This window comes from Thalassophryne amazonica, chromosome 3 (assembly GCF_902500255.1).
Source record: "Thalassophryne amazonica chromosome 3, fThaAma1.1, whole genome shotgun sequence".
Taxonomy (NCBI): domain Eukaryota; kingdom Metazoa; phylum Chordata; class Actinopteri; order Batrachoidiformes; family Batrachoididae; genus Thalassophryne; species Thalassophryne amazonica.
In genome coordinates, this window is record NC_047105.1 from 23,729,206 (window position 1) to 23,757,067 (window position 27,862).

Genomic DNA, 27,862 nt, shown 5'->3' on the forward strand with positions numbered 1-27,862 from the left:
GAAGAGGACATGCCCTTGAAATGGGTGTTTCAACAAGATAATGACCCCAAGCACACTAGCAAACGAGCCCAATTTCATAGCCTTAAGAGTGTGCATATCATGAATGCTTGGTCTTGTTGGATTTGTGAGAATCGACTGAATCTACTGGTCCCTGGTTTCCCAGGTAACAATAAGAAATATACTCAAAACCTGGATTAATCTTTTTAGTCACATAGCACTACTGTTATTCTGAACACTACTGTACTTTAGAAGTAAAAAAAATGTAATTGTAGTTTGTTCTTCAACCTTTGGCTCTTCAAAATGGCAATATTGACTTGTGGTTGCACATATATAATATAATATGTGCAACCACAAGTTAGGATCACTTTAGTCAACAGGAAAGCTTTATTTCATATTCAATAAGTTATCTTTGGCGGTGTGGCTCTGCTCTGGGACAGCACCTCTCTGACCCTCCATCCATCCACATCGAATGGCTATAGAGACAATGAAATGACAACAAGTAAGCAGTGGTGGGCACACATAACCAAAAAATTAACTTCGATAACAGATAATCAGATAACTGAAAAGTTATCTTTGATAAAGATAAAACAATAAACCACCCAAAAATGTATCGGAAGTTACAGATAACCGATAAATTCCAGTATTGTCTCTGGTTCATTTGCAACTACTAACAAGCTGAATTTGAGTTTTAACATCACGATCGCTTTTGGAAGCATCAAAAGCGACAACAGACCCAAACAATGAGTCCACACTTCTATGTTTGAACACCCTCCCCCCTGCTGGAAGCTCTTGTTTACTACACAGCTTCTAGCACAGACACACCTTGAGAGCAGCCAGAAAGCCAGCTCTCTACCAATCATAACGCGCCGGTCTGGCGGTGGTCTTGGAAAATAAAGTCATGCTGACTTATGGTTTGGTGTGAATACTGATAGAATAACTCCATTAATGTCAATACTGTCATTTGTACAAAGTTAGAATATAACATACAACCCCTGGCAAAAATTATGGAATCACCGGCCTCGGAGGATGTTCATTCAGTTGTTTAATTTTGTAGAAAAAAAGCAGATCACAGACATGACACAAAACTAAAGTCATTTCAAATGGCAACTTTCTGGCTTTAAGAAACACTAAGAAATCAGGAAAAAAAATTGTGGCAGTCAGTAACAGTTACTTTAGACCAAGCAGAGGGAAAAAAAAATATGGACTCACTCAATTCTGAGAAATAAATTATGGAATCACCCTGTAACCTTTCATCCCCAAAACTAACACCTGCATCAAATCAGATCTGCTCGTTAGTCTGCATCTAAAAAGGAGTAATCACACCTTGGAGAGCTGTTGCACAAGTGGACTGACATGAATCATGGCTCCAACATGAGAGATGTCAATTGAAACAAAGGAGAGGATTATCAAACTCTTAAAAGAGGGTAAATCATCACGCAGTGTTGCAAAAGATGTTGGTTGTTCACAGTCAGCTGTGTCTAAACTCTGGACCAAATACAAACAACATGGGAAGGTTGTTAAAGGCAAACATACTGGTAGACCAAGGAAGACATCAAAGCGTCAAGACAGAAAACTTAAAGCAATATGTCTCAAAAATCGAAAATGCACAACAAAACAAATGAGGAATGACTGGGAGGAAACTGGAGTCAACGTCTGTGACTGAACTGTAAGAAACCGCCTAAAGGAAATGGGATTTACATACAGAAAAGCTAAATGAAAGCCATCATTAACACCTAAACAGAAAAAACAAGGTTACAATGGGCTAAGGAAAAGCAATCGTGGACTGTGGATGAAAGTCATATTCAGTGATGAATCTCGAATCTGCACTGGGCAAGGTGATGATGCTGGAACCTTTGTTTGGTGCCGTTCCAATGAGATTTATAAAGATGACTGCCTGAAGAGAACATGTAAATTTCCACAGTCATTGATGATATGGGGCTGCATGTCAGGTAAAGGCACTGGGGAGATGGCTGTCATTACATCATCAATAAATGCACAAGTTTACATTGATATTTTGGACACTTTTCTTATCCCATCAATTGAAAGGATGTTTGGGGATGATGAAATCATTTTTCAAGATGACAATGCATCTTGCCATAGAGCAAAAACTGTGAAAACATTCCTTGCAAAAAGACACATAGGGTCAATGTCATGGCCTGCAAATAGTCCGGATCTTAATCCAATTGAAAATCTTTGGTGGAAGTTGAAGAAAATGGTCCATGACAAGGCTCCAACCTGCAAAGCTGATCTGGCAACAGCAATCACAGAAAGTAGGAGCCAGATTGATGAAGAGTACTGTTTGTCACTCATTAAGTCCATGCCTCAGAGACTGCAAGCTGTTATAAAAGCCACAGGTGGTGCAACAAAATACTAGTGATGTGTTGGAGCTCTCTTTTGTTTTTCATGATTCCATAATTTTTTCCTCAGAATTGAGTGAGTCCATATTTTTTTCCCTCTGCTTGGTCTAAAAAAGTAACCGTTACTGACTGCCACAATTTTTTTTTCCTGATTTCTTATAGTGTTTCTTAAAGCCAGAAAGTTGCCATTTGAAATGACTTTAGTTTTATGATCTGCTTTTTTTCTACAAAATTAAACAACTGAATGAATATCCTCCGAGGCTGGTGATTCCATAATTTTTTGCCAGGGGTTGTATATCTTTTAATGTTGAAAAATGCACTAATTCTGAGGTTTTGTAACAAACACAGACAGATCGCAAAGGATTCTGGGTAAAAGTGCCTCTGCTAAACACTGATTGGTTCAGTCATTAATTATGTAAACCAACATATTAATGTGACGTGTGTCGACTTGTGTGTTGGTGTTTACAGATAAATGTGCTTTTGTAAAATATTCCATTTTTTATTAGTAAAAACAGGCATTTTTACGGAGCCCTGGAAGTGTCATCGCAAAATATTTTGCATGTGGAGAGAATGTGCGCTCATTTTATTAGTTTTATTATTTTTATTATTAGTTTTATGATGCATTATTATTAGTTTTACATGCATGATGTTTTGTTTTTTAAACTTTGACGTCTCCTATCAAGAGTTTTTGTAAATTAAGTTTGAAAAAAAGCTTAGTTTTGCTTCTGGAAACACGAGTTCAACATGTGTTTTTTGAACGTACGTGTGTGAGAACATAAATCGTGCACTCTGAACTTTTGTGGTACAGTTTGAAATTAAACCGAGCACAGTGATTAAAAATATCATATAGTGTCTGCCCAGCTTCAGGAGGAATACTGCCATGAACACTACTGGCCAGTAGATGGCAGTAGAGGCCTTGAAAAGTTGCCAAAACATAATTCCAGATAATCCGTGTCTGCTACATTTAAGATGTGTGGAATTTAGCAAAGGCAAATACAATAAGGTCTATAAACCCAGAGAATATATTCACGAGAGTTTTAGGCACTAGAGTTTAATGCTGTCCGTGGAGCCTGAACAGAGTGTCTGAAATGCATTTGTCCTGTCGTGAACGTACTGAGATTATTCTATTTTACCGATAATGCACTGCTGGGCACAGCATGTGCTCACTAAAACCTTAAAAATTAGCACATTACTTGAAAACTAAAACATATACCATATCACCCCAATAGAACGCTTCGCTCTCAGACTGCAGGCTTACTTGTAGTTCCTAGGGTTTGTAAGAGTAGAATGAGAGGCAGAGCCTTCAGCTTTCAGGCTCCTCTCCTGTGGAACCAGCTCCCAATTCAGATCAGGGAGACAGACACCCTCTCTACTTTTAAGAATAGGCTTAAAACTTTCCTTTTTGCTAAAGCTTATAGTTAGGGCTGGATCAGGTGACCCTGAACCATCCCTTAGTTATGCTGCTATAGACTTAGACTGCTGGGGGGTTCCCATGATGCACTGAGTGTTTCTTTCTCTTTTTGCTCTGTATGCACCACTCTGCATTTAACCATTAGTGATTGATCTCTGCTCCCCTCCACAGCATGTCTTTTTCCTGGTTCTCTCTGTCAGCCCCAACCAGTCCCAGCAGAGGACTGCCCCTCCCTGAGCCTGGTTCTGCTGGAGGTTTCTTCCTGTTAAAAGGGAGTTTTTCCTTCCCAGGAGGGATAGAATTCTTGTGGAAAAATCCGCAGCGCTGCATGGTCTCGGTAACCACAACCGCAGAGCTCTGTGGCCACTGAGAGAGGTTTGTATCTTTTTAATGACTTGGATTCTTTGCGGGTCCCGCATCCGTCCCGCAACGGTAACAACGGAGGCAGTGAGTGAAGAAAGAGCACACGCATTGTGTTCTGCGTGTGTCTGTTTATAAGAATCTTCTCGCCCAGAAGAAAAAAGAGCACCAACAACTACCCATAACTGTGTTCTTCACTCGGAAAAAGACACCTGCACCGAGGTGTCACTCAGTGGAAAAAGACGCGACAGCGGAACCGGCGCCAGAACGAAGAGGTGCAGTCAGAGGAACTGTGAAATACTGGTGAGTCACTATTAATAATTTCTTATGTGTCCAATCTCGTAGGTTGATCGTTAAAATTAAATTCATTAGTTCTAAAAGCCATCATAATTATTTATAGGAAAACGTTCTATTTTTATTTCTCAAACAAATGTTTGGGCCTGAAAACAGGTTTTGATCTTTGGTTTCATTCTATAATACTGGACTTATTTTTCTACTAACGTTTGAACTTTGACAATGTTTACACAGGAGAGAAAAGTGAGAAAATGTTAATGCCTGTTTGAGAAAAGTGTATAAAGTGTGTAGTGAGGGGTTTTACAGCCTTAAAACATCTATAATAATTGTAAAAAATAACACTGACTACTTCGCTGATTTTGCCTGTCGCGGGTTATTTTTTTAGAACACAACTCCCGCGATAAACGAGGGACCACTGTACCTGATATTTTCACTTTATAAAACTTCAGACATGACAGTAATTTTAAATAACTTGTCCAAAATTAGTTTGGTTAAAATTTGAACCATAAGTTAAAAATGTATGCCTCTGGCTGACTTGGGTGATATTGCCTGCATATCACTATGGTGTTAAAGGAAATTATTTATTTTATTTTTTTTATTTTTTTGTGACCAGTTCTCCTTTGCCTGCAGAGGATAGAGCGTTTTTTTCCTGGAAGCAGCACTCTTCTGTTTGCAGAGGGTAGAACTATAAATCTGTTAGGAAACTTTCAACAGGTAGGTGCTCAACTGATTTTAAAAATGTTTGCCGCTGTTCAGCTTTGTTTACTATGTTATCAGTCTAAAAGTTATCGGAAAAAAATTTATCGGAAGATAATTAGTCCGATAATGGTTTTTAAAGTTATCTAAAAAGATAATCTGATAATGAAAACATTATCTTTGATAATTATCTGTTATCGGATTATCGGAACTGTGCCCACCACTGCAAGTAAGATGGAAAATAATCAGGAAAAAACAGAGTGGTTGGGGTGGCTGGAAAGTCAGCTTTGCCAGCTGTGATAATTACTTAGGACTCTCTATAAGGAATGTAAAGTGTATGAGGGAGTCAGCTGATGTTAATTTTTGAGAGTCCAGTATTTTCAGCAACTCTTAATCCAGCTTCACACGGGACGACCCAGTAGGACACAACATGTCCTGCATGTTTTCGCCGTTCCCAGTGATCATGATTAGGAGGATGTAAATAGATATCAATCAATCAATCAATTTTATTTATATAGCGCCAAATCACAACAAACAGTTGCCCCAAGGCGCTTTATATTGTAAGGCAAGGCCATACAATAATTACGTAAAAACCCCAACGGTCAAAACGATCCCCTGTGAGCAAGCACTTGGCGACAGTGGGAAGGAAAAACTCCCTTTTAACAGGAAGAAACCTCCAGCAGAACCAGGCTCAGGGAGGGGCAGTCTTCTGCTGGGACTGATTGGGGCTGAGGGAGAGAACCAGGAAAAAGACATGCTGTGGAGGGGAGCAGAGATCAATCACTAATGATTAAATGCAGAGTGGTGCATACAGAGCAAAAAGAGTAAGAAACACTCAGTGCATCATGGGAACCCCCCAGCAGTCTAAGTCTATAGCAGCATAACTAAGGGATGGTTCAGGGTCACCTGATCCAGCCCTAACTATAAGCTTTAGCAAAAAGGAAAGTTTTAAGCCTAATCTTAAAAGTAGAGAGGGTGTCTGTCTCCCTGATCTGAATTGGGAGCTGGTTCCACAGGAGAGGAGCCTGAAAGCTGAAGGCTCTGCCTCCCATTCTACTCTTACAAACCCTAGGAACTACAAGTAAGCCTGCAGTCTGAGAGCGAAGCGCTCTATTGGGGTGATGTGGTACTATGAGGTCCCTAAGATAAGATGGGACCTGATTATTCAAAACCTTATAAGTAAGAAGAAGAATTTTAAATTCTATTCTAGAATTAACAGGAAGCCAATGAAGAGAGGCCAATATGGGTGAGATATGCTCTCTCCTTCTAGTCCCCGTTAGTACTCTAGCTGCAGCATTTTGAATTAACTGAAGGCTTTTCAGGGAACTTTTAGGACAACCTGATAATAATGAATTACAATAGTCCAGCCTAGAGGAAATAAATGCATTAATTAGTTTTTCAGCATCACTCTGAGACAAGACCTTTCTAATTTTAGAGATATTGCGTAAATGCAAAAAAGCAGTCCTACATATTTGTTTAATATGTGCTTTGAATGACATATCCTGATCAAAAATGACTCCAAGATTTCTCACAGTATTACTAGAGGTCAGGGTAATGCCATCCAGAGTAAGGATCTGGTTAGACACCATGTTTCTAAGATTTGTGGGGCCAAGTACAATAACTTCAGTTTTATCTGAGTTTAAAAGCAGGAAATTAGAGGTCATCCATGTCTTTATGTCTGTAAGACAATCCTGCAGTTTAGCTAATTGGTGTGTGTCCTCTGGCTTCATGGATAGATAAAGCTGGGTATCATCTTCGTAACAATGAAAATTTAAGCAATGCCGTCTAATAATACTGCCTAAGGGAAGCATGTATAAAGCTAATAAAATTGGTCCTAGCACAGAACCTTGTGGAACTCCATAATTAACCTTAGTCTGTGAAGAAGATTCCCCATTTACATGAACAAATTGTAATCTATTAGATAAATATGATTCAAACCACCGCAGCGCAGTGCCTTTAATACCTATGGCATGCTCTAATCTCTGTAATAAAATTGTATGGTCAACAGTATCAAAAGCAGCACTGAGGTCTAACAGAACAAGCACAGAGATGAGTCTACTGTCTGAGGCCATAAGAAGATCATTTGTAACCTTCACTAATGCTGTTTCTGTACTATGATGAATTCTAAAACCTGACTGAAACTCTTCAAATAGACCATTCCTCTGCAGATGATCAGTTAGCTGTTTTACAACTACCCTTTCAAGAATGTTTGAGAGAAAAGGAAGGTTGGAGATTGGTCTATAATTAGCTAAGATAGCTGGGTCAAGTGATGGCTTTTTAAGTAATGGTTTAATTACTGCCACCTTAAAAGCCTGTGGTACATAGCCAACTAATAAAGATAGATTGATCATATTTAAGATCGAAGCATTAAATAATGTTAGGGCTTCCTTGAGCAGCCTGGTAGGAATGGGGTCTAACAGACATGTTGATGGTTTGGATGAAGTAACTAATGAAAATAACTCAGACAGAACAATCTGAGAGAAGGAGTCTAACCAAATACTGGCATCACTGAAAGCAGCCAAAGATAACGATACGTCTTTGGGATGGTTATGAGTAATTTTTTCTCTAATAGTTAAAATTTTATTAGCAAAGAAAGTCATGAAGTCATTACTAGTTAAAGTTAAAGGAATACTCGGCTCAATAGAGCTCTGACTCTTTGTCAGCCTGGCTACAGTGCTGAAAAGAAACCTGGGGTTGTTCTTATTTTCTTCAATTAGTGATGAGTAGTAAGATGTCCTAGCTTTACGGAGGGCTTTTTTATAGAGCAACAGACTCTTTTTCCAGGCTAAATGAAGATCTTCTAAATTAGTGAGACGCCATTTCCTCTCCAACTTACGGGTTATCTGCTTTAAGCTGCGAGTTTGTGAGTTATACCACGGAGTCAGGCACTTCTGATTTAAAGCTCTCTTTTTCAGAGGAGCTACAGCATCCAAAGTTGTCTTCAATGAGGATGTAAAACTATTGACGAGATACTCTATCTCACTTACAGAGTTTAGGTAGCTACTCTGCACTGTGTTGGTATATGGCATTAGAGAACATAAAGAAGGAATCATATCCTTAAACCTAGTTACAGCGCTTTCTGAAAGACTTCTAGTGTAATGAAACTTATTCCCCACTGCTGGGTAGTCCATCAGAGTAAATGTAAATGTTATTAAGAAATGATCAGACAGAAGGGAGTTTTCAGGGAATACTGTTAAGTCTTCAACTTCCATACCATAAGTCAGAACAAGATCTAAGATATGATTAAAGTGGTGGGTGGACTCATTTACATTTTGAGCAAAGCCAATTGAGTCTAATAATAGATTAAATGCAGTGTTGAGGCTGTCATTCTCAGCATCTGTGTGGATGTTAAAATCGCCCACTATAGTTATCTTATCTGAGCTAAGCACTAAGTCAGACAAAAGGTCTGAAAATTCACAGAGAAACTCACAGTAACGACCAGGTGGACGATTGGGATTTTTGGGACTTCCAATTTGGATGGACAAGACTAAGAGTCAAGCTTTCAAATGTATTAAAGCTCTGTCTGAGTTTTTGTTTAATTAATAAGCTGGAATGGAAGATTGCTGCTAATCTTCCGCCTCGGCCCGTACTACGAGCATTCTGGCAGTTAGTGTGACTCGGGGATGTTGACTCATTTAAACTAACATATTCATCCTGCTGTAACCAGGTTTCTGTAAGGCAGAATAAATCAATATGTTGATCAATTATTATATCATTTACTAACAGGGACTTAGAAGAGAGAGACCTAATGTTTAATAGAACACATTTAACTGTTTTAGTCTGTGGTGCAGTTGAAGGTGCTATATTATTTTTTCTTTTTGAATTTTTATGCATAAATAGATTTTTGCTGGTTATTGGTGGTCTGGGAGCAGGCACCGTCTCTACGGGGATGGGGTAATGAGGGGATGGCAGGGGGAGAGAAGCTGCAGAGAGGTGTGTAAGACTACAACTCTGCTTCCTGGTCCCAACCCTGGATAGTCACGGTTTGGAGGATTTAAGAAAATTGGCCAGATTTCTAGAAATGAGAGCTGCTCCATCCAAAGTGGGATGGATGCCGTCTCTCCTAACAAGACCAGGTTTTCCCCAGAAGCTTTGCCAATTATCTATGAAGCCCACCTCATTTTTTGGACACCACTCAGACAGCCAGCAATTCAAGGAGAACATGCGGCTAAACTCCCGGTCCGATTGGGGAGGGGCCCAGAGAAAACTACAGAGTCCAACATTGTTTTTGCAAAGTTACACACCGATTCAATGTTAATTTTAGTGACCTCCGATTGGCGTAACCGGGTGTCATTACTGCTGACGTGAATTACAATCTTACCAAATTTATGCTTAGCCTTAGCCAGCAGTTTCAAATTTCCTTCAATGTCGCCTGCTCTGGCCCCCGGAAGACAATTGACTATGGTTGCTGGTGTCGCTAACTTCACATTTCTCAAAACAGAGTCGCCAATAACCAGAGTTTGATCCTCGGCGGGTGTGTCGTCGAGTGGGGAAAAACGGTTAGAAATGTGAACGGGTTGGCGGTGTACACGGGGCTTCTGTTTAGGGCTACGCTTCCTCCTCACAGTCACCCAGTCGGCCTGCTTTCCCGGCTGCTCGGGATCTGCCAGAGGGAAACTAATGGCGGCTAAGTTACCTTGGTCCGCACCGACTACAGGGGCCTGGCTAGCTGTAGAATTTTCCACAGTGCGGAGCCGAGTCTCCAATTCGCCCAGCCTGGCCTCCAAAGCTACGAATAAGCTACACTTATTACAAGTACCATTACTGCTAAAGGAGGCCGAGGAATAACTAAACATTTCACACCCAGAACAGAAAAGTGCGGGAGAGACAGGAGAAGCTGCCATGCTAAACCTCCTAAGAGCTAGTAGCTGCGCTAAGCTAGCGGATTCCTAAAAACACAGAAAGTGAATAATGTGTAAATAATTTAGAGGTGATTCAGCAGAGGGAGTGCTTTAGTTAAGGCACGTGAAGATTACACTGTGAAACAAATCGTTATCTAGGTAACTAGATCAGTCTAACTGCGCATATTAAACAGCTAACAGATACAGCAAAACACCGCTGTGCTCCGGAACAGGAAGTGATACAATACCGCAGTGAGAGCCAACCACCAGTAGAGGGAAGCAAGAGTCAAAACCACAAGGCTCAAGAACACTAAGAACACAAGGCTCATGAGGTGGTGATGTTGGTTCTAAGTCTGGGTAGACAACCTGGATATCAACAAGAGTGGGTATTGCTAGTCATTGCCTTTTGCTCTGTATACTATCCTTAAAAACATTTGCTTTTCACTGTTGGAGTAAACTGTGACAAGACCACCAACACCAAAATAAAAAAAACAAAAAAAGTGTTGGATCGACAATGCATTTCTAAACATCCAGACTGCCTGTTGCTGAATTGGAAAAGGAGGAAATTACAAACTACAAGAACTTCAATAAAATGTTCATGAGCAACTTCCATGTGAAAAAAAAAGTGAGATTAGCCAACACGGCCACTCTGCGGTTTTGAACAGTCCAAATACTCCACCACTGCACTTGAATACCTTGATCTGGTGTGTAGAAGATTGTAACCTACTGACACAACGAAAACTAATTTCTTGACCGGATCTCCTATCGAATCGCTTCATTTTGTCACACTGATGACAGCCCCTTTAGACTTTGGAGACAGATGTTACCAGAGTTAATATGGACTCCTCCTCCTTGCTATGTGAGACCCGCCCACTGAGCTGGCCTACACTCGCCATAAAGGAAAGGGGACGTGGACAAAAAGCAACAGTTTGTTTGTTGAAAACCTTAAAGGAAAATTAGCTCCCAAAAGGCACCTTCGCTTTAGCTGTGGTGTCATGTCTTCGTAATATATCGTTCATGAGACAATTTAACAGAACATGTTGAAAAGGTGTGGCCAACACTGGAGTGGATACAATCAAATTTAAAATTTGATCCAGCTAAAGGGGCTGTATGAACTGTAGTTTGGGTGCTTGTAGTTCACTAAAAAATTTAAGTTGAGAAAAACAATGCAAGGGAAGTTTCTGTGTAGGCTCTCAGTTGTCCAGGTGGTTTCCATAGTAGAGAAGCTTGAATCTTCGACTGGACTGGGTTGCTTGACGTGAGGACGTTTCGCTTCAAATCGCAGAAGCTTCCTCAGCTAAAATTCTTGCTCTGGTGGTCTGACTTCTGTCTTGACTCTTGTAGAGAGGAATAATCAGAAGTCACAAAAGCTGGAGTTTTAAACCTAACCAGACCCCTCCTACTGAGAGGCAGACTGCTATAGGCTAGTGACTAAACAATAGCTCTAATTAGCACCTATTGTGCTCTAGTTAGCACCCTCCTAATGACAGGGCAGCTGTCCCTCCTAATGATGGGACGGACCCTCTCCTGATGGCTCCCTTGACGACTCTGCTGATGACGTGAATGACTCATTACCATGAACAAAAGACTGAAACTGCTTTGACCTAAGTACCCCATTGTAAACAGGGGATAAAGCGTGTCTCAGACCCAGACCCAGCCTCAGTCTCAGACCCAGCCTTAACAGGGGAGGGTCCGTCCCATCATTAGGAGGGACAGCTGCCCTGTCATTAGGAGGGTGCTAACTAGAGCACAATAGGTGCTAATTAGAGCTATTGTTTAGTCACTAGCCTATAGCAGTCTGCCTCTCGGTAGGAGGGGTCTGGTTAGGTTTAAAACTCCAGCTTTTGTGACTTCTGATTATTCTTCTCTACAAGAGTCAAGACAGAAGTCAGACCACCAGAGCATGAATTTTAGCTGAGGAAGCTTCTGCAATTTGAAGCGAAATGTCCTCGCGTCAAGCAACCCAGTCCAGTTGAAGATTCAAGCTTCTCTACAATGCAGGGGAACCTGAAACCAACAAATGATGGAACTTGGTGTTGAATATTGATGATCACCATAACTTCAGTTCAGAAAATAGTGTGCTGTTTAGTGGTGGTGAAGATATTTGAGTGTATAAAATTGTTGGTTTGTGTATCATACTGGTTGTGAGTACTCAGCAATTACTGAGTTAGAACCAGGACAAGGACTGTAAAGCAGACATCAGGCAAAGTTACTGTCAAGTTGCATCAAAGTCTTCACATTTTAAGTCCCAACTCATCTCCCAATGTCTGCACTAAGAGGTGACTTGGACCAATGACCGCTGCTATAAGGAGGGCCATCTCAGTCCAAGCTAACCTCTCCATTGTCCTGACCTCCCCCTGACAATCAGGTTTCGACCATGTGTCCCTCTGACCTGATGCTTAACTTTGCATGAACAGGTGGAAGTTGGCTCTGGTGAACTCTTGATGGATGGACTCCAGCAGAACATCGTCGCTCTGCCCTCCTTCCAGCCCTCCTCCTTTCTTTCCTACTCCTCCCCGTGCGGGAGGAGGTGGCTGGAGCTCAGGCGTATAGGTGAAGCTGAAGGATGTGCGATAAATCAAGCCATCCAATCGAACAAGAGACAGCGGGACAGTGATAACACGACGTAAGCAGCGCCACCCCTCACTGAAGACAGAGATGTCAGGTACGACGCAGAGCAGCGATTTGGGAGATCTGAGAGGGAGGAGAGTTAATGAAAGAAACAAACATCTCACATTCAGCTCACCTGCAATAATTACAGATTAAACTAAAAGCCAATGATTAATAAACATCCGCCCTAATATCGTCATTCAGTTTGTTGAAGTTCATGTTGATATTTATTGACTTGCTGACTGGATTATTATATTAAGGAGTTGATTTTTGATTGATTGAGTTGATTGATTTTTCTTAAGGTGGCTGGTGAGGTCAAACCTGCTAAGTTGTTGGGCATTGTAGCTGGTCTAAACATAAGTACTGCAAGTGCTGTGCGGAGCTGGAGTAGAATCTTTGACTTCTTCCCAGTAAACCCATGAATTCACCAGGGATGTGCTCTCGGTCCTAGACTGTCAGTGACTTAGATGCCTTTGATGGCAGGTAACGCTTGCTGACTTTGACTTTGTGGACGTTGCTATAATATTTGTGAAATCAATGGATATGCTGATTGCAACACTTGAAAAGCTGAGTGAGCTTGGGTTGTTTAGGATAGTTCCAAATCAAGACTAAGATGTGACCTATCAATGATTTCCTGGACTCAACCATCAAAAGCATATCTGTTGAGAGATTACAGTGACAGTGACATTGAGGAGTCTAGGTTCTCCACCTTTGAAATCAAGAGAGGCCTAGGAAGATATTTGGTAATGCTGATATTTTTGCTAGAGAATGAAGGTTGATGTCTTTAGGATCCTTTTGTTTTCTGTCTTCCTGTGTGATTGTAAGACTTGGATGCTAACCAGTGACCTAAGGTGATGACGGGCCGTCTTTAGTGCCAGGTCTGTCTGAATGATCTTTGAGTAGTGTTGGAATGACTTTGCGTCAATTGATAGGTTAATTAGGGAGACTCTGATGAGGTGCTCTATTTGCATTATGAGGGAACATCAGCTATGACATGTTGGCCATGTGATGCATTTCTCTGAACATGATCCCACATGCAAGTGAGTTAATGCTGAGGACCCCAGCAAGTGGAAAAGGCCAATGAGATGCAAATGTGTCATCTGACTGCGACAGAAAGATGGCTACTTTTGGGAGGTGGGGATGAACTTTTTGTTTGCTGTTGGTAAAGTTCTAGTGTTTTATTAATTTTCATTATTAGCATGACGGGAAATGTTGCATATTTGTTTTAATTCTTAGATTATAATAAGACAGTTTAATTCTGAGGGCTTTCATGTGAGAAGTCAAGACACAACCCTTCTCAGAGAGCAAAAGATAAGGGAAGGGCTCTGACCCCATTTGAGAAAAATATGTTGGTTTTGGCCAACCTTGGGTTAGATAAGTCCGGCAACAGTGCTGGAGACGTGGGGAGAATTATGACTGGAGAAACTGTGTGAGGTAACCCCCTCCATGTGATTCAGGCTGTATAATATGTACATACATATGTACATATGTACATACAGTAGTGTTCAGAATAATAGTAGTGCTGTGTGACTAAAAAGATTAATCCAGGTTTTGAGTATATTTCTTATTGTTACATGGGAAACAAGGTACCAGTAGATTCAGTAGATTCTCACAAATCCAACAAGACCAAGCATTCATGATATGCACACTCTTAAGGCTATGAAATTGGGCTATTAGTAAAAAAAAGTAGAAAAGGGGGCGTTCACAATAATAGTCGTGGACATTTTTCAAATCAGTGAGTCACATTGACTGCTAGGTTCCTCCTGTCCAGTAGTTTGTGCAGTGTACCACAAAAAGTTCTAATCCACCTTAGCAGAAGAAGAAAAATGTTTGCCTCATTTTTGAATTGACCACGTCGTTTGAACTATGGACGTCTAATCACACCAGACTTATACTGATGAGTAAACTACCATATTTTATGCCAGAAATGAGGTCCAGGTTGTTAAAAGCAGCATTTCTCCTTTAATTCAAGTTGTCTTATATACACATGTTTAAGCTAACAGACAGCAGCTGGTTCATGGTCTGTTGGCATATTAGTGCAGCAGATAACTGAAACAATCCTTCAAATGGTGATACAAGCATCAAATTCAGCACAAATACAGCTGGAGCAAAATTAATGGAGCAACTTTAACTTCTGACCCCTGTACAAACTGAAACTGACCTTTGGCACCATTCTTGCTGCTTTTTCTCATAACTCCATAACATTCAGTCACAGATTGTCCAAACTATACCTTTTTTTGAAATCTTTATGATCAGACAAATAATGTGGTGTAGTTTTCTATATGATTGGAGCTGTTGAGAAAGTGAATGCACGGACCGACGTTAGGGGGCATAAATGAGCGGTCAATAGGAATACCAATAAATAATTTATTATGCAAAAGGTGGAAACAGATTCCAAATATGCAGAGTCCAATTAATAATAATGGTGACACGTGGGCAGGCCCGAGGGTAGCAGACGCCTATCCAGAGAAGAGCCGGGACCCACGAAGTTCCACCGCCAGCCGGAGTCCTGAAAAACACCAGAGCCGCCAATTCCTGGTACCCCCAGGTGGCCACCGATCGAGGCTGTCGGACCGGTACTGCTGGCAGGAGCAAAAACAGATTAGATGGGTGTGTGTACACCTAGCAAACAGTCAGCAAAAACAGTTCCTTCCTGAGGGAAAAATCCACCACTCCCAGAGAGCAGGAAAACTGAGAACGTGCAGTACCAATAGTTATACTTAGAATTAGAAAAGTGAGGAGTAGAAAACGCCAACTCCTCCAAATCTCCACAAACCCAGCTCCAAGCTGCAAGTATACCAAAGGTTACGACTGCAAAGATTTCAGTAGCCACGTATGTGCAAACGGCACAAAACAGCTGAGCAAGTTTACCTGTATGGTAAGCTGATAACTCGGCAGAGTTATGGTGTCTTCTCCAGGCTCTTATGGAGTGATGATGAGGTGATGGATGACAGCTGATGACAGTCTAACGGTGTGCACCTGGTAGTACCAACAAGGGCCAACAGGCCAGTGCGCCCTCCCGAGGCCAAAAGGTGCCAGAATGGCAGGGCGCCATCTGGTGGTGGGCCAGCAGTACCTCCTCTTCAGCGGCCCACACAACAGGAGCATCTTTTAATTTTGACCCCTGTGTAATTCTTCAATTGACTCCTACCTGGCTGCCTATTGAAAATTCAAGTGGCCAATCAGTTTTTTCTAAAGAATTCGTGTCTATGGATTATTTGTGCCAGATTTGATGCTTGTATCACCATTTGCATGATTCCATCTGCTGCACTATTTATGAGATGTAAGATTCTGCTCCTCAGTGTTTCTCAGTTGCCCTCAAAAGTATTGGAACACTTGGTATTTCACACATTTTAATTTGTTTATTCCATTTCAAATACATTTTTTTTCTTAAATTATCTTCCTTAACTCAAACTGAAAGCACATATCTACAACTTGATATAAATTAATTAAAAATATACAATCCAGCTTCCTGATGAAGTGGTGTAGAGGAGGATTTTCTTAAAAAGAAGACCTGAACGTTCAGCTACAATTTGACAGAAAGTACATTTGAGATGAAAACCTAGATTTGATGTTTTGGTGAAAAAAACTTTTGTATTTTACTACTTTTCTTTTTTACTAATAGCCCAATTTCATAGCCTTAAGAGTGTGCATATCATGAATGCTTGGTCTTGTTGGATTTGTGAGAATCTATTGAATCTACTGGTACCTTGTTTCCCATGTAACAATAAGAAATATACTCAAAACCTGGATTAATCTTTTTAGTCACATAGCACTACTATTATTCTGAACACTACTGTATGTCGTGGACATGAATGAGCGAAGTTCGTCAGCATCTCACCATGTCATTTAGGTCCTTCAGACTTTATTTTGAGTAAATGCTTCAGGGGAGCATTAGCATGCCAAAAACCTTTCAGCTTCTGGGGGAGCACCGCCCCCTCCTTTCTAAACATTTTTCTTTATTTGCCTGTCACATGCCTGGAAAAGCTCCTCGCCATCTAACATGTCCTTTAAGCCCTTCAGACTTTTTTCAGTAAAATGGTTCTTGGGAGCATGAGCATGACTAAAACCTTTAAGTTTCTGTGCTCCCCACCTTTTGAAGCAGGGGTGGCCAAGTTCGGTCCTCGAGAGCCACCTTCCTGACACTCTTAGTTGTCTCCCTGCTCCAACACACTTGAATCCAATGAACAACTTGTTAGCAGACTTTTAATGAGCCTTTCATTGGATTGGCCAAATTATCGTATCTCAATATTGTCATATAAATTGTCATGTAAATGTCACTTATATACAGTGGGGCAAAAAAGTATTTAGTCAGCCCCTGATTCTGCAGGTTCTCCTACTTAGAAAGGTGAGGGAGGTCTGTAATTTTCATCATAGGTACACTTCAACTATGAGAAACAAAATGAAAAAAAAATAATAATCCAGGAAATCACATTGTAGGATTTTTAAAGAATTTATTTGTAAATTATGGTGGAAAATAAGCATTTGGTCACCCACAAAAAAGCAAGATTTCTGGCTCTAACAGACCTCTAACCTCTTCTTTAAGAAGCTCTTCTGTCCTCCACCTGTTACCTCTATTAATGGCATCTGTTGGAACTCGTTATCTGTATAAAAGACACCTGTCAACAGCCTCAAACAGTCAGACTCCAAACTCAACCATGGCTAAGACCAAAGACCTGTTGAAGGACACCAGGAAGAAAATTGTACAAGAAAAATGTGCACCAGGCTGGGAAGAACGAATCTACAATAGTCAAGCAGGCTGGTGTGAACAAATCAACTGTGGGAGCAATTGTAAGAAAATGGAAGACATACAAGACCATTGATAATCTCCATCAATCTGGGGCTCCATGCAAGATCTCATCCCGTGGGATCAAAATGATCATGAGAACGGTGAACAAAAATCCCAGAACTACACGGAGGGACCTGATGAATGACCTACAGAGAGCTGGGACCAAAGTAACAAAGGCATAGCTGCTGCAGAAAACCGCGGATGATAAGCTCATAGCTCGCTTAAAGTGGGCACTTCAGTCAAACCTCGACCTCCTGCCCACGGACCAAGTTTAATGCTGCTATTGATCCACAATGCAAAAATAATAGTAACGCACAGTGACGTGGAGAAGTAACTTTAATCGAATTACTGATTTGGAAAGATTAACGCGTTAGATTACTCGTTACTAAAAAAAGTGGTCAGATTAGAGTAATGCATTACTAAGTAATGCATTACTAAGTAATGCGTTACCAGCATCACTGGTGAAGACTTACAGGAAACGTTTGACCTCTGTCATTGCCAACAAAGATTATGTTACAAAGTATTGAGTTGAACTTTTGTTATGGACCAAATACTTATTTATCACCATTATTTACAAATAAATTATTTAAAAATCCGACAATGTGACTTCCCGGAATTTGTTTTTTCTCATTTTGTCTCTCATAGCTGAAGTGTACCTATGATGAAAATTACAGACCTCTCATCTTTCTAAGTAGAAGAACTTGCACAATCAGGGACTGACTAAATACTTTTTTGCCCCACTGTACATGCTGCCCATATTCTTGAGCAGCTTAGGTGGGTAGGGAGAGTTCCCATGGGATAAAAAGCTTTTCAACCTACCATCCCTGGTTCTCAAGACCAGGCACCTAAGTGGCTCTACACTCTCTCTCTCTCTCTCTCTCTTTCTTTCTCTCTTTTTTTAAAAAGATATTTAGGTGTACCTTAGTAAACACTAGTAGAGTTTCACCTTAGATTTGGAATGTATAATAGAAGATATACTTTATTGAATTTTCATATCAATATGATATACGATATGACTATGATTTGACACAAAGTGCGGCAACAGTGAAAATTAAACATTCTTAAACAAAACAGTAATAATACCACACTCATTTTGCACTCATCATAAGGTTAGGATACTGTGCCCTCCAAAAGTATTGGAACACTTGGAATTTCACACATTTTAATTTGTTTATTCCATTTTAAATACAAAAAATACAAAAAATAAAGAATAAAAATTCCTAAAATTATCTTCCTCAAGCTCAAACTGAAAGCAAATCTCTAAAACTTGATAAAACCTGTAAATAATAATCATTTTTATTGACAGTTTTCTTTAGACAAGTCAGGGGATGGAAACATGAACATTTCCACGTCACTGAATAAGTCTTCAATTATGAAGAAATACAAAAGTTTTTTTCACCAAAACATCAAATCTAGGTTTTCATCTCAAATGTATTTTCTGTCAAATTGTAGCTGAACTTTCAGGTCTTCTTTTTAAGAAAGTCCTCCTCTACACCACTTCATCAGGAAGCTGGATTGTATATTTTTAATTAATTTATATCAAGTTGTAGATATGTGCTTTCAGTTTGAGTTAAGGAAGATAATTTAAGAAAAAAATGTATTTGAAATGGAATAAACAAATTAAAATGTGTGAAATACCAAGTGTTCCAATACTTTTGAGGGCAACTGAGAAACACTGAGGAGCAGAATCTTACATCTCATAAATAGTGCAGCAGATGGAATCATGCAAATGGTGATACAAGCATCAAATCTGGCACAAATAATCCATAGACACGAATTCTTTAGAAAAAAACTGATTGGCCACTTGAATTTTCAATAGGCAGCCAGGTAGGAGTCAATTGAAGAATTACACAGGGGTCAAAATTAAAAGATGCTCCTGTTGTGTGGGCCGCTGAAGAGGAGGTACTGCTGGCCCACCACCAGATGGCGCCCTGCCATTCTGGCACCTTTTGGCCTCGGGAGGGCGCACTGGCCTGTTGGCCCTTGTTGGTACTACCAGGTGCACACCGTTAGACTGTCATCAGCTGTCATCCATCACCTCATCATCACTCCATAAGAGCCTGGAGAAGACACCATAACTCTGCCGAGTTATCAGCTTACCATACAGGTAAACTTGCTCAGCTGTTTTGTGCCGTTTGCACATACGTTGCTACTGAAATCTTTGCAGTCGTAACCTTTGGTATACTTGCAGCTTGGAGCTGGGTTTGTGGAGATTTGGAGGAGTTGGCGTTTTCTACTCCTCACTTTTCTAATTCTAAGTATAACTATTGGTACTGCACGTTCTCAGTTTTCCTGCTCTCTGGGAGTGGTGGATTTTTCCCTCAGGAAGGAACTGTGTTTTTGCTGACTGTTTGCTGGGTGTACACACACCCATCTAATCTGTTTTTGCTCCTGCCAGCAGTACCGGTCCGACAGCCTCGATCGGTGGCCACCTGGGGGTACCAGGAATTGGCGGCTCTGGTGTTTTTCAGGCCTCCGGCTGGCGGTGGAACTTCGTGGGTCCTGGCTCTTCTCTGGATAGGCGTCTCCTACCCTCGGGCCTGCCCACGTGTCACCATTATTATTAATTGGACTCTGCATATTTGGAATCTGTTTCCACCTTTTGCATAATAAATTATTTATTGGTATTCCTATTGACCGCTCATTTATGCCCCCTAACGTCGGTCCATGCATTCACTTTCTCAACAGCTCCAATCATATAGAAAACTACACCACATTATTTGTCTGATCATAAAGATTCCAAAAAAAGGTATAGTTTAGACAATCTGTGACTGAATGTTATGGAGTTATGAGAAAAAGCAGCAAGAATGGTGCCAAAGGTCAGTTTCAGTTTGTACAGGGGTCAGAAGTTAAAGTTGCTCCATTAATTTTGCTCCAGCTGTATTTGTGCTGAATTTGATGCTTGTATCACCATTTGAAGGATTGTTTCAGTTATCTGCTGCACTAATATGCCAACAGACCATGAACCAGCTGCTGTCTGTTAGCTTAAACATGTGTATATAAGACAACTCAAATTAAAGGAGAAATGCTGCTTTTAACAACCTGGACCTCATTTCTGGCATAAAATATGGTAGTTTACTCATCAACATAAGTCTGGTGTGATTAGACGTCCATAGTTCAAACAACGTGGTCAATTCAAAAATGAGGCAAACATTTTTCTTCTTCTGCTAAGGTGGATTAGAACTTTTTTGTGGTACACTGTACAAACTACTGGACAGGAGGAACCTAGCAGTCAATGTGACTCACTGATTTGAAAATGCCATTCTTTCAACCAGACGTGTGGTGCCGTGACATGTCAATCATCTGTGTCCAATCAGATTTCAGGGGTGTCCAGTGAAACCCCAGCCTCTGCTCTAGCTCCACCTATGTTAGGAAGTGTTTAATATTTCCTGTTTCACTGTGACTGAAAAGTGTGAGCTTGCCACTGAGTTCCCGCGAGATTCCATGGGATCTCGTCTGTCATTCCAGGAAGTGTTTGATTGTATTTTACTGTGGATTTGAAAATTGGCACTTCCTGTTTAGGATGCCCTGTACCATGAGTGAGCTTCGTGCCGCTGCGTGCTGCTTCGTTCATATTATCTGAGGTTTTGCCTTCAGTGGTTGCACTCTCGCAGTAATAAAGACTTCAATTGAAGCAAGACGCCTCTGTACCTCTTCCTCCACTGCAGTCAGTATGGTTATTGTTTTTCTGATAGGACCCAAGGTGGTTCTGTCGTTGTGGTGAATGTGGAAAAGTGCATCATCAATGCATGCTTCCAGACCTTTTCATTTTCCTCCACTCATCCAGATTCAGGTTGCAGTAGTAGAAGAAGCTAATTCCATACTTCCCTATCCTCATCCAAGTCCTCTAATCCTTTCTGGGGGATCCTGAGATGTTCCCAAGTCAGCTGGGAAATATAACCTCTCAGGGTGCCCTGGGTCTTCCATGAGGCCTCCTCCCAGTTTGATATCCCTGGTAGACCTCCCTAGGGAGACGACTGGGGGCATCCAGATAGCCAAAACACCTCAGCTGGCTTCTTTCAATGTGAAGAAAAAGCAGCTCAGAGTGCTTTTCAGATCTTTGAACTTCACCCGCTGTCCTTGAGTGTAAACCCAGATACCCAATGGAGGAATCTCATTTCCACTGCTTGTATCTAGGATCTTTTTCTTTTGGCCATTACCCAATGCTCATGACCATAGGTGAGGATAGGAGCTTAAACTGACTGGTGAATCGGGAGCCCCACCTTCTGGCTCAGCTTTTTCTTCAGCATGATGGTCTGGTACAGTGTCTGCAGGACCTTAGATGCAGCGCCAGTCTATGTCTCAATCTCACGCACCACCTTACCCCCACTCATGAATAAAACCCACAGGTACTTGAACATCTCCACCTGATGCAGTAACTCTCCCCAAACCCAGCAGGGACAATCCCCTCTTCAAACAGAGGAGCAAGGCCTCAGATTTTCAGGTACTCATTCTCATTCCAGTCGTTTCACACTCAAGCCTGTCCAGTGCACGTCAGAGATCCCTGTCTGCTGAAGAGAACTGCATCATCCACAAAAGGCAGTGATTCTTTCTGTGGATCTCTGCTCCCAGACCTGACCCAACAAACTTAGTTGGTTAGGCCAAATGTGGAATAGGTCATGCTACATTTTGGGGATGATGCACATAAAGTGATACAGACATGAAAATTGGTAATTCTTTTTTCTCGACCGCCCTTCTTCATGATCTGATGAAGGTTTTTCTGTCTAACTGCAGAGGCTCAAAAATCAAAAAGTTGTATTAACATGAAATATTTTACAGAGACGGTCGAGGGCCAAGAAAGAGTTGATTAAAATTTGGAGGTGAATTGAAACTGCCTGACAAATGTTTCCCTTTTTCTCTATCCTTCTAAATTATGAACATTGAGAGACAAATTTTCCTTGTGTCTGCTCTATGACTGAATCACCTTAGCGGAACCAGAACATTGTACAAGAAGGGTTTTTTTTCTTTGCAGGGTGGGATATTTGGCACATTTTATTTAAAGTTTAAATATGTGCACTGCCTTTGGTTCTCTGGAATGAAAGTCTGCAGGAAACAGCAGCAGCATATAAATCACAGAACAAAGTGCTAAAAGTATTCTGACTCAGCTGAGCCCATCCATCAATGAAGTGAGTATGAGGAGCCACGCTGGCTTCGAACCCTCATCTCAAGCTGTCTGATGATGTCATACATGTATATGTACCGTATGATGCAGGAAAAATGTGCAGATTAAAAAACTCATAGATTGGACTCGGATAGTAACAATTTTTCACTTTTGTCTTGTTCCTGGGTTAAAACCATAATTTCCTATTTCTTCACAACCAATCAAAAGAGAAATGAGTGGTCTTGACGTCCAAACTTTGGTTTTGTGGTCAGGACAATGAAATTACAAATTAACCAGTTTTCACATTCACTGAGTGGTCGTTACTAATTTCTGGAAAAGTTAAGTCCATTTGTCAAAGTTGTGGTCATCATATTTTCTTTTTGTGATCATGTCAAAATGGTTCAAACATCATTTCAAACATAATACAATGTCGACAAAGCAATTATATTTATGAAAACCTTCCTCAGATTGAGCAAGAATTTTCAAGAACAGGAGAGTAATTTACTGAGGTTTGAAGAATCTCCTTTGTTCATGAATATTTCACTCTTTAATCAAAGAAAATTAAACAACATAAACAACAGAGGGGAAAAGAGAGCAACGAAGTTTGCTGTTCCAAGAATATGGCATGAACCCACTGACCACTCAACCAACTGCTGCTTCTGTATGGTGGATCCTTCCAAATGCCGAAGTGGGAAGAATGCACCTGCTATTCCTTATCCTGATATTCCATCTTCCATTGCACCAGTGCTACATAGTGCTGAGCTTTCTGTACCTTCACCTCCATAAAGAAAACAACCATCAGAAGAAGAAAGCACTGAATCAGAGGATGGGGAGAACAGTGAAGTGGACTGTGACATTACAGATACAGTTTGTGAGAGGAATCCTTACTTTCCAAGTCAAGGAGATCTGAATGACCTCAGAGATCTTGGTTTGACAAAGTCAAATGCTGAGCTTTTGATCCCAAGGCTGAAGGAGTGGGACTTGTTAGATCAAAAGTGTGCAAGTGTGCTATTGTGGCATTTCAGGACTGTTCAATGCAATTGGAATAGCATGTAATCCAAATGAGTGGAGACTCTTCATTGATAGCTCAGTTGGAAGCCTGAAGGCTGTGCTACTGCACAATGGGAACAAGTATCCATCACTTCCTTTGGCTCATTCAGTGCATCTCAAGGAGGTTTACAGCATCAAATATCTGCTGGAAGCTTTGAACTATGATGAGTATGGATGGGAGGTCATTGGGGACTTCAAAATGGTGGCATTTTTGATGGGACTCCAGGGAGGTTTCACCAAGTTTCCCTGTTTTCTCTGCCTTTGGGACAGTAGAGACAGGGCAGCACATTATCACCGGAAGTAATGGCCTGAGAGGACTGAATTCTCAGTTGGAAGCCGTAACATTAAACATGAGCAGAGAAGGGAACAAAACAAAGTTTTGTTCTCTTCTCTTCTCTGCTCCTCTGCCCATCAAAATGGGTCTCATGAAACAATTTGTCACGGCACTTGACAAAGAGTATTCAAGTATCTTCAAGACTTTTTCCCAAAGCTGTCAAAGGCAAGAGTGAAAGCTGGTGTTTTCATTGGACCACAAGTCAAGAAAATCATAGAGTGCCCTGAATTTCCAAAGAAACTGACAGCAAAGGAACAGGAGGCATGGAAAGGCTTTGCTGATGTTGTCCATGGGTTTCTGGACAACCACAAGGCTGACATTATGTGGAACTGGTTGAGACTTTAGTGAGAAACTATGGCCAAATGGGCGGTAGGATGTCACTGAAGGTCCACATTCTGGATGCTCACCTTGACAACTTCAAGGACAACATTGGAGTATATACTCAGAAGAACATAGGGAGTGCTTCCACCAAGACATAATGGACTTTGAACACAGATATCAGGGATCTTAAAATGAAAACATGATAGCGGACTACATTTGGGGTCTGATCAGGGAAAGTGATTCATTGCACATTTGCAAATCAAGGAAAACTGTTAATTTTTAACTTTGTAAAATTGTTTTCAAATGTTTGAAAATAAACCTTGCTGCAGTTATGTTTCGTATTTTAGTTTTATTGTGAAAAAGTCAGAAAATTGTCAAAAATAGGTGTTTTGAGTGGATAAAATTGCTGTGCAGCCAAAAAAACAAAAACCAAAAAAAAACAAAGTTTGGCATGAAAATTGGGCTTTTTCTATTGTTTCGCAATAAATGTAGTTGGAAAAAGACACTTATTTGCCAGGAACAAAAATCGTGTCAGATCTGAATCAGAAACAAGAACCCCTCACATAACTTGCACACAGACTGACAGACTAAATGAAATGGTAGCAGACGTGACATTGAGAGGGTCCTTCACAATTTTATTTTTACGCTGCACCTCGGCAGTGAGGGGTCACGTCTCTAATTGGCTTCAGCTTCTCGTACAAACGGCTCACTGTGAATGAGTGCTACACACATACAGCTCTCCTCTGTGCTGCCAGTGTGTACAGAGGCCCTCGGTGAGCCGAGCACAGGACCCCGAGTCCCCGAGTCACCCCGCCTCAGCACGTTAGGTGAGACCTGAGGTGGATTCTGACATCAGAAGGTTTGATTTGATTTGGGACTTGTTACATGAGCGTGTGAAGGGATGAAGTAAAAGTTCCTGGAGCGCCCTTCAGTAACTTTCAATCCATCTTAAGGGTGGAAGGACGGAGGGCGCCATGTTGTACAGGCTATTATGATTGTAATAAATCAGTGGAAGCACAGTGTGAGAAAGAATTCAGCATCACAAAAGAGCTCAGTTTGCTGCATTTTTGACCGTTTTTACTGAAGTAATGTAAGTAAGTCCTTTCGGCTGCTCCCTTGTTTTTATTCTGGGTGATCACAGCAGATACGAGGTTGATCAGCATATTGATTTGGCACAGGTTTTACGGATGCCCTTCCTGACGCAACTCCATATTACATGGAGAATGGGTATGGGTGGGTTTTGAACCAGAAACATTCTGCACTGAAAGCAAGTGCACTTCTGTGTTCATAGGGTTGAAGTAGCTGTTGCACTTCAGTGGAGGAAAGCAGTTTACTGAGTGCTGTTGTACTTCAGTCCTGTTTTCACACTTTAAAATAGACAGTAACACTCAATGGAATAAAACTGAACTGTTCTCTAGAGCAGATGAACTATGTTTCTGCAACTAGGAATCACAACACTAAAGTCTTGGTCCCGATCTACTGCCCAAAATGTATTTTGTCTAATTCTATACGTCCATGTTTTTCAGGGGAAGTTACTTCTGAAGGTAGTATTATCACCCAAATTAAATATATTTTAGTATTTTGGGTAAAATAATACTTGAGATTGACAAACAGACAGGAGCAGCACAACTAGAAATAGAAGTGTGGGTAGAACTGGTGTGGTCCAGTAGGATCCGAGTCATTAGACAATGTTTTCAATTTACCAGTTTATTTAGATTCCAAACCCCATCTTGGGTCATTATATTTAAGCCAAAACTGAAAAAACCCAAATAATCCAAAATAAATATCTCTGGCCTTAAGAGATTGCACAGTGAGCTGTTGAACCACAAGTGCTTTGTGTTGAAATCAGCCAGTCAATGTGCTTCCAGCATCTGATGAGGACATCTCCTGCATGCCTCCCTTTGGAGATTGTTTTGGACGATTCCAACTTGTCTGAGAGGTCCAGGTAGATACACATCTGTAGTTCTCTTATGGCCTTGAATGACGTCAGTAATGCAGGATGACAGATCCACCTTCTATGGCTCCACATTTGCAGATACACAGATCCGGCTCATTACATTTTGGTCATGTCTGGCCCACATGATGTCTGCCCGGATCGTGTTCTTTGGGTCACATCTGGCTCACACCACTTTTGCTTGTGCTGTACATGAGCCACAATTGTCAAAGGTGACTTAGTGATTAGGCTCAATGTGCCGGTTATCTGAGTGGTTAGATGGACAACTTGGCTACTGTTACATGACCTGCTGCCATCTGGACCCACCCTCAGATAAATGTTGCAACATGGATGGATGAACAGCCCACTGGAATATTTCAGTTAGGAAAATCTTGTCGTATTTGAAAGCCGTACAACACTGTAGTAGATAAGGGAACCCAACCTCGTTGGGTTCAGCAGAAACACGCAGAGCAGTGAAGGAATTTTTGCCTAAACAAAGAATCCGTGAACTCACTTGAACATGGTTTCAGCTTCACTGTGGCCAAACCAGACCTTCAGATGAGGACTGAAGTTCTCACCATGGATCTCCAACATGGCAACATGTCCTCCACCAATCACCTGCAGTAACACACATTAGGCTTTTATTTTATTGAATTAGCCTGTTTTGATAATGATGAGGTCACTGTGATAAATCATCTACCTCATGTGATTTTTTTAAAAACATATTATTAAATTATGCACAGCTCACCTCTAACCCAGTGATAACAGGAAATGGACTAACTGGTGTCTGATTGCAGCCCAGACCCTGATTAAATGTGAATTCCACTGCTTCTACTCCTATGATGGTCCAACATGATCCGTCATTCAGAACCACTCTGCTGGGATCTCTAGCACTACATGGAGCCTGGCAAGGGAATCCGAGATTTGAAGGATGGACAGATGAAGACATAAAAATGAAGGAATGAAGGCAGGAATCAGGAAAGAGACACAGGAGGAGAGAACAAGTACCAGAAGTCAAACCTAAGATCAATGATTTCACTCAGTGGCAACTGGTCTGACCTGGTGCTGTATGATGCTGTCATTGGACAAACACAGGAAGGCGTCTGGATAGTCTCTGAATTGGAACGCACATTTGTGGAGCTGAGAAACCGGCTCGTCCACATCCAAGATGGCGTGCTGCTTGTTCACCTTACGAATCACCTGAGGACAAAAACAAAGAAGAAGATTCACATGGAGAGAGCCAACGTCTAACAGCTGACAGAGGATTTAAACTTGGTGCATAAGTCTTTGTCTCCAGGTCACAGAGCCTTCTCTTGTCGTGCCCCTGTTTTGTGGAATGATCTCCCTGTGGAGACAGTACAGTCAGATTCTGTCTGCACAGACTTTCAAGTCCAGACTAAAGATGCATCTATTCTCCTTCTCATATGACACATAGTATGGAAGTGTGCTTTCCATCTTAGGCCCCATTAAAAAAAAAAAAAAAAAAAAAAATATATATATATATATATATATATATATATATATATATATATATATATATATATATATATATATATATATATATATATATATATATATATATATATATACGAGGTCTGTCAATAAAGCAACGGTCCTTTTTATTTTTTTCAAAAACTATATGGATTTTCAGTGAAAATTTTAACGGCTGATGAGAGATTTTGAGGTGATTCTGTCGCTTTAAGGACTTTTCACGGTGCGAGACGTCGCTCAGCGCTCTCAGCCGCTGTCGTCAGCCTGTTCAAGC

General features: G+C 41.0%; 1 protein-coding gene across 1 annotated transcript in view; it reads right to left on the minus strand.

The window, feature by feature from the left end:
- Window positions 1–12,020: 12,020 nt before the first annotated feature.
- Window positions 12,021–27,862, minus strand: part of rbpjl (recombination signal binding protein for immunoglobulin kappa J region-like) — a 46,572-nt gene continuing 30,730 nt past the window's right edge. Inside the window, exons 8-11 of the mRNA XM_034167531.1 lie at window positions 27,157–27,297; window positions 26,846–27,001; window positions 26,612–26,715; window positions 12,021–12,653 (exon numbers count right to left, since the gene is read on the minus strand). Coding sequence (XP_034023422.1) covers window positions 12,359–12,653; window positions 26,612–26,715; window positions 26,846–27,001; window positions 27,157–27,297 — 696 coding nt within the window. The 3' untranslated portion in view covers window positions 12,021–12,358. The remainder of the gene's footprint in view (window positions 12,654–26,611; window positions 26,716–26,845; window positions 27,002–27,156; window positions 27,298–27,862) is intronic.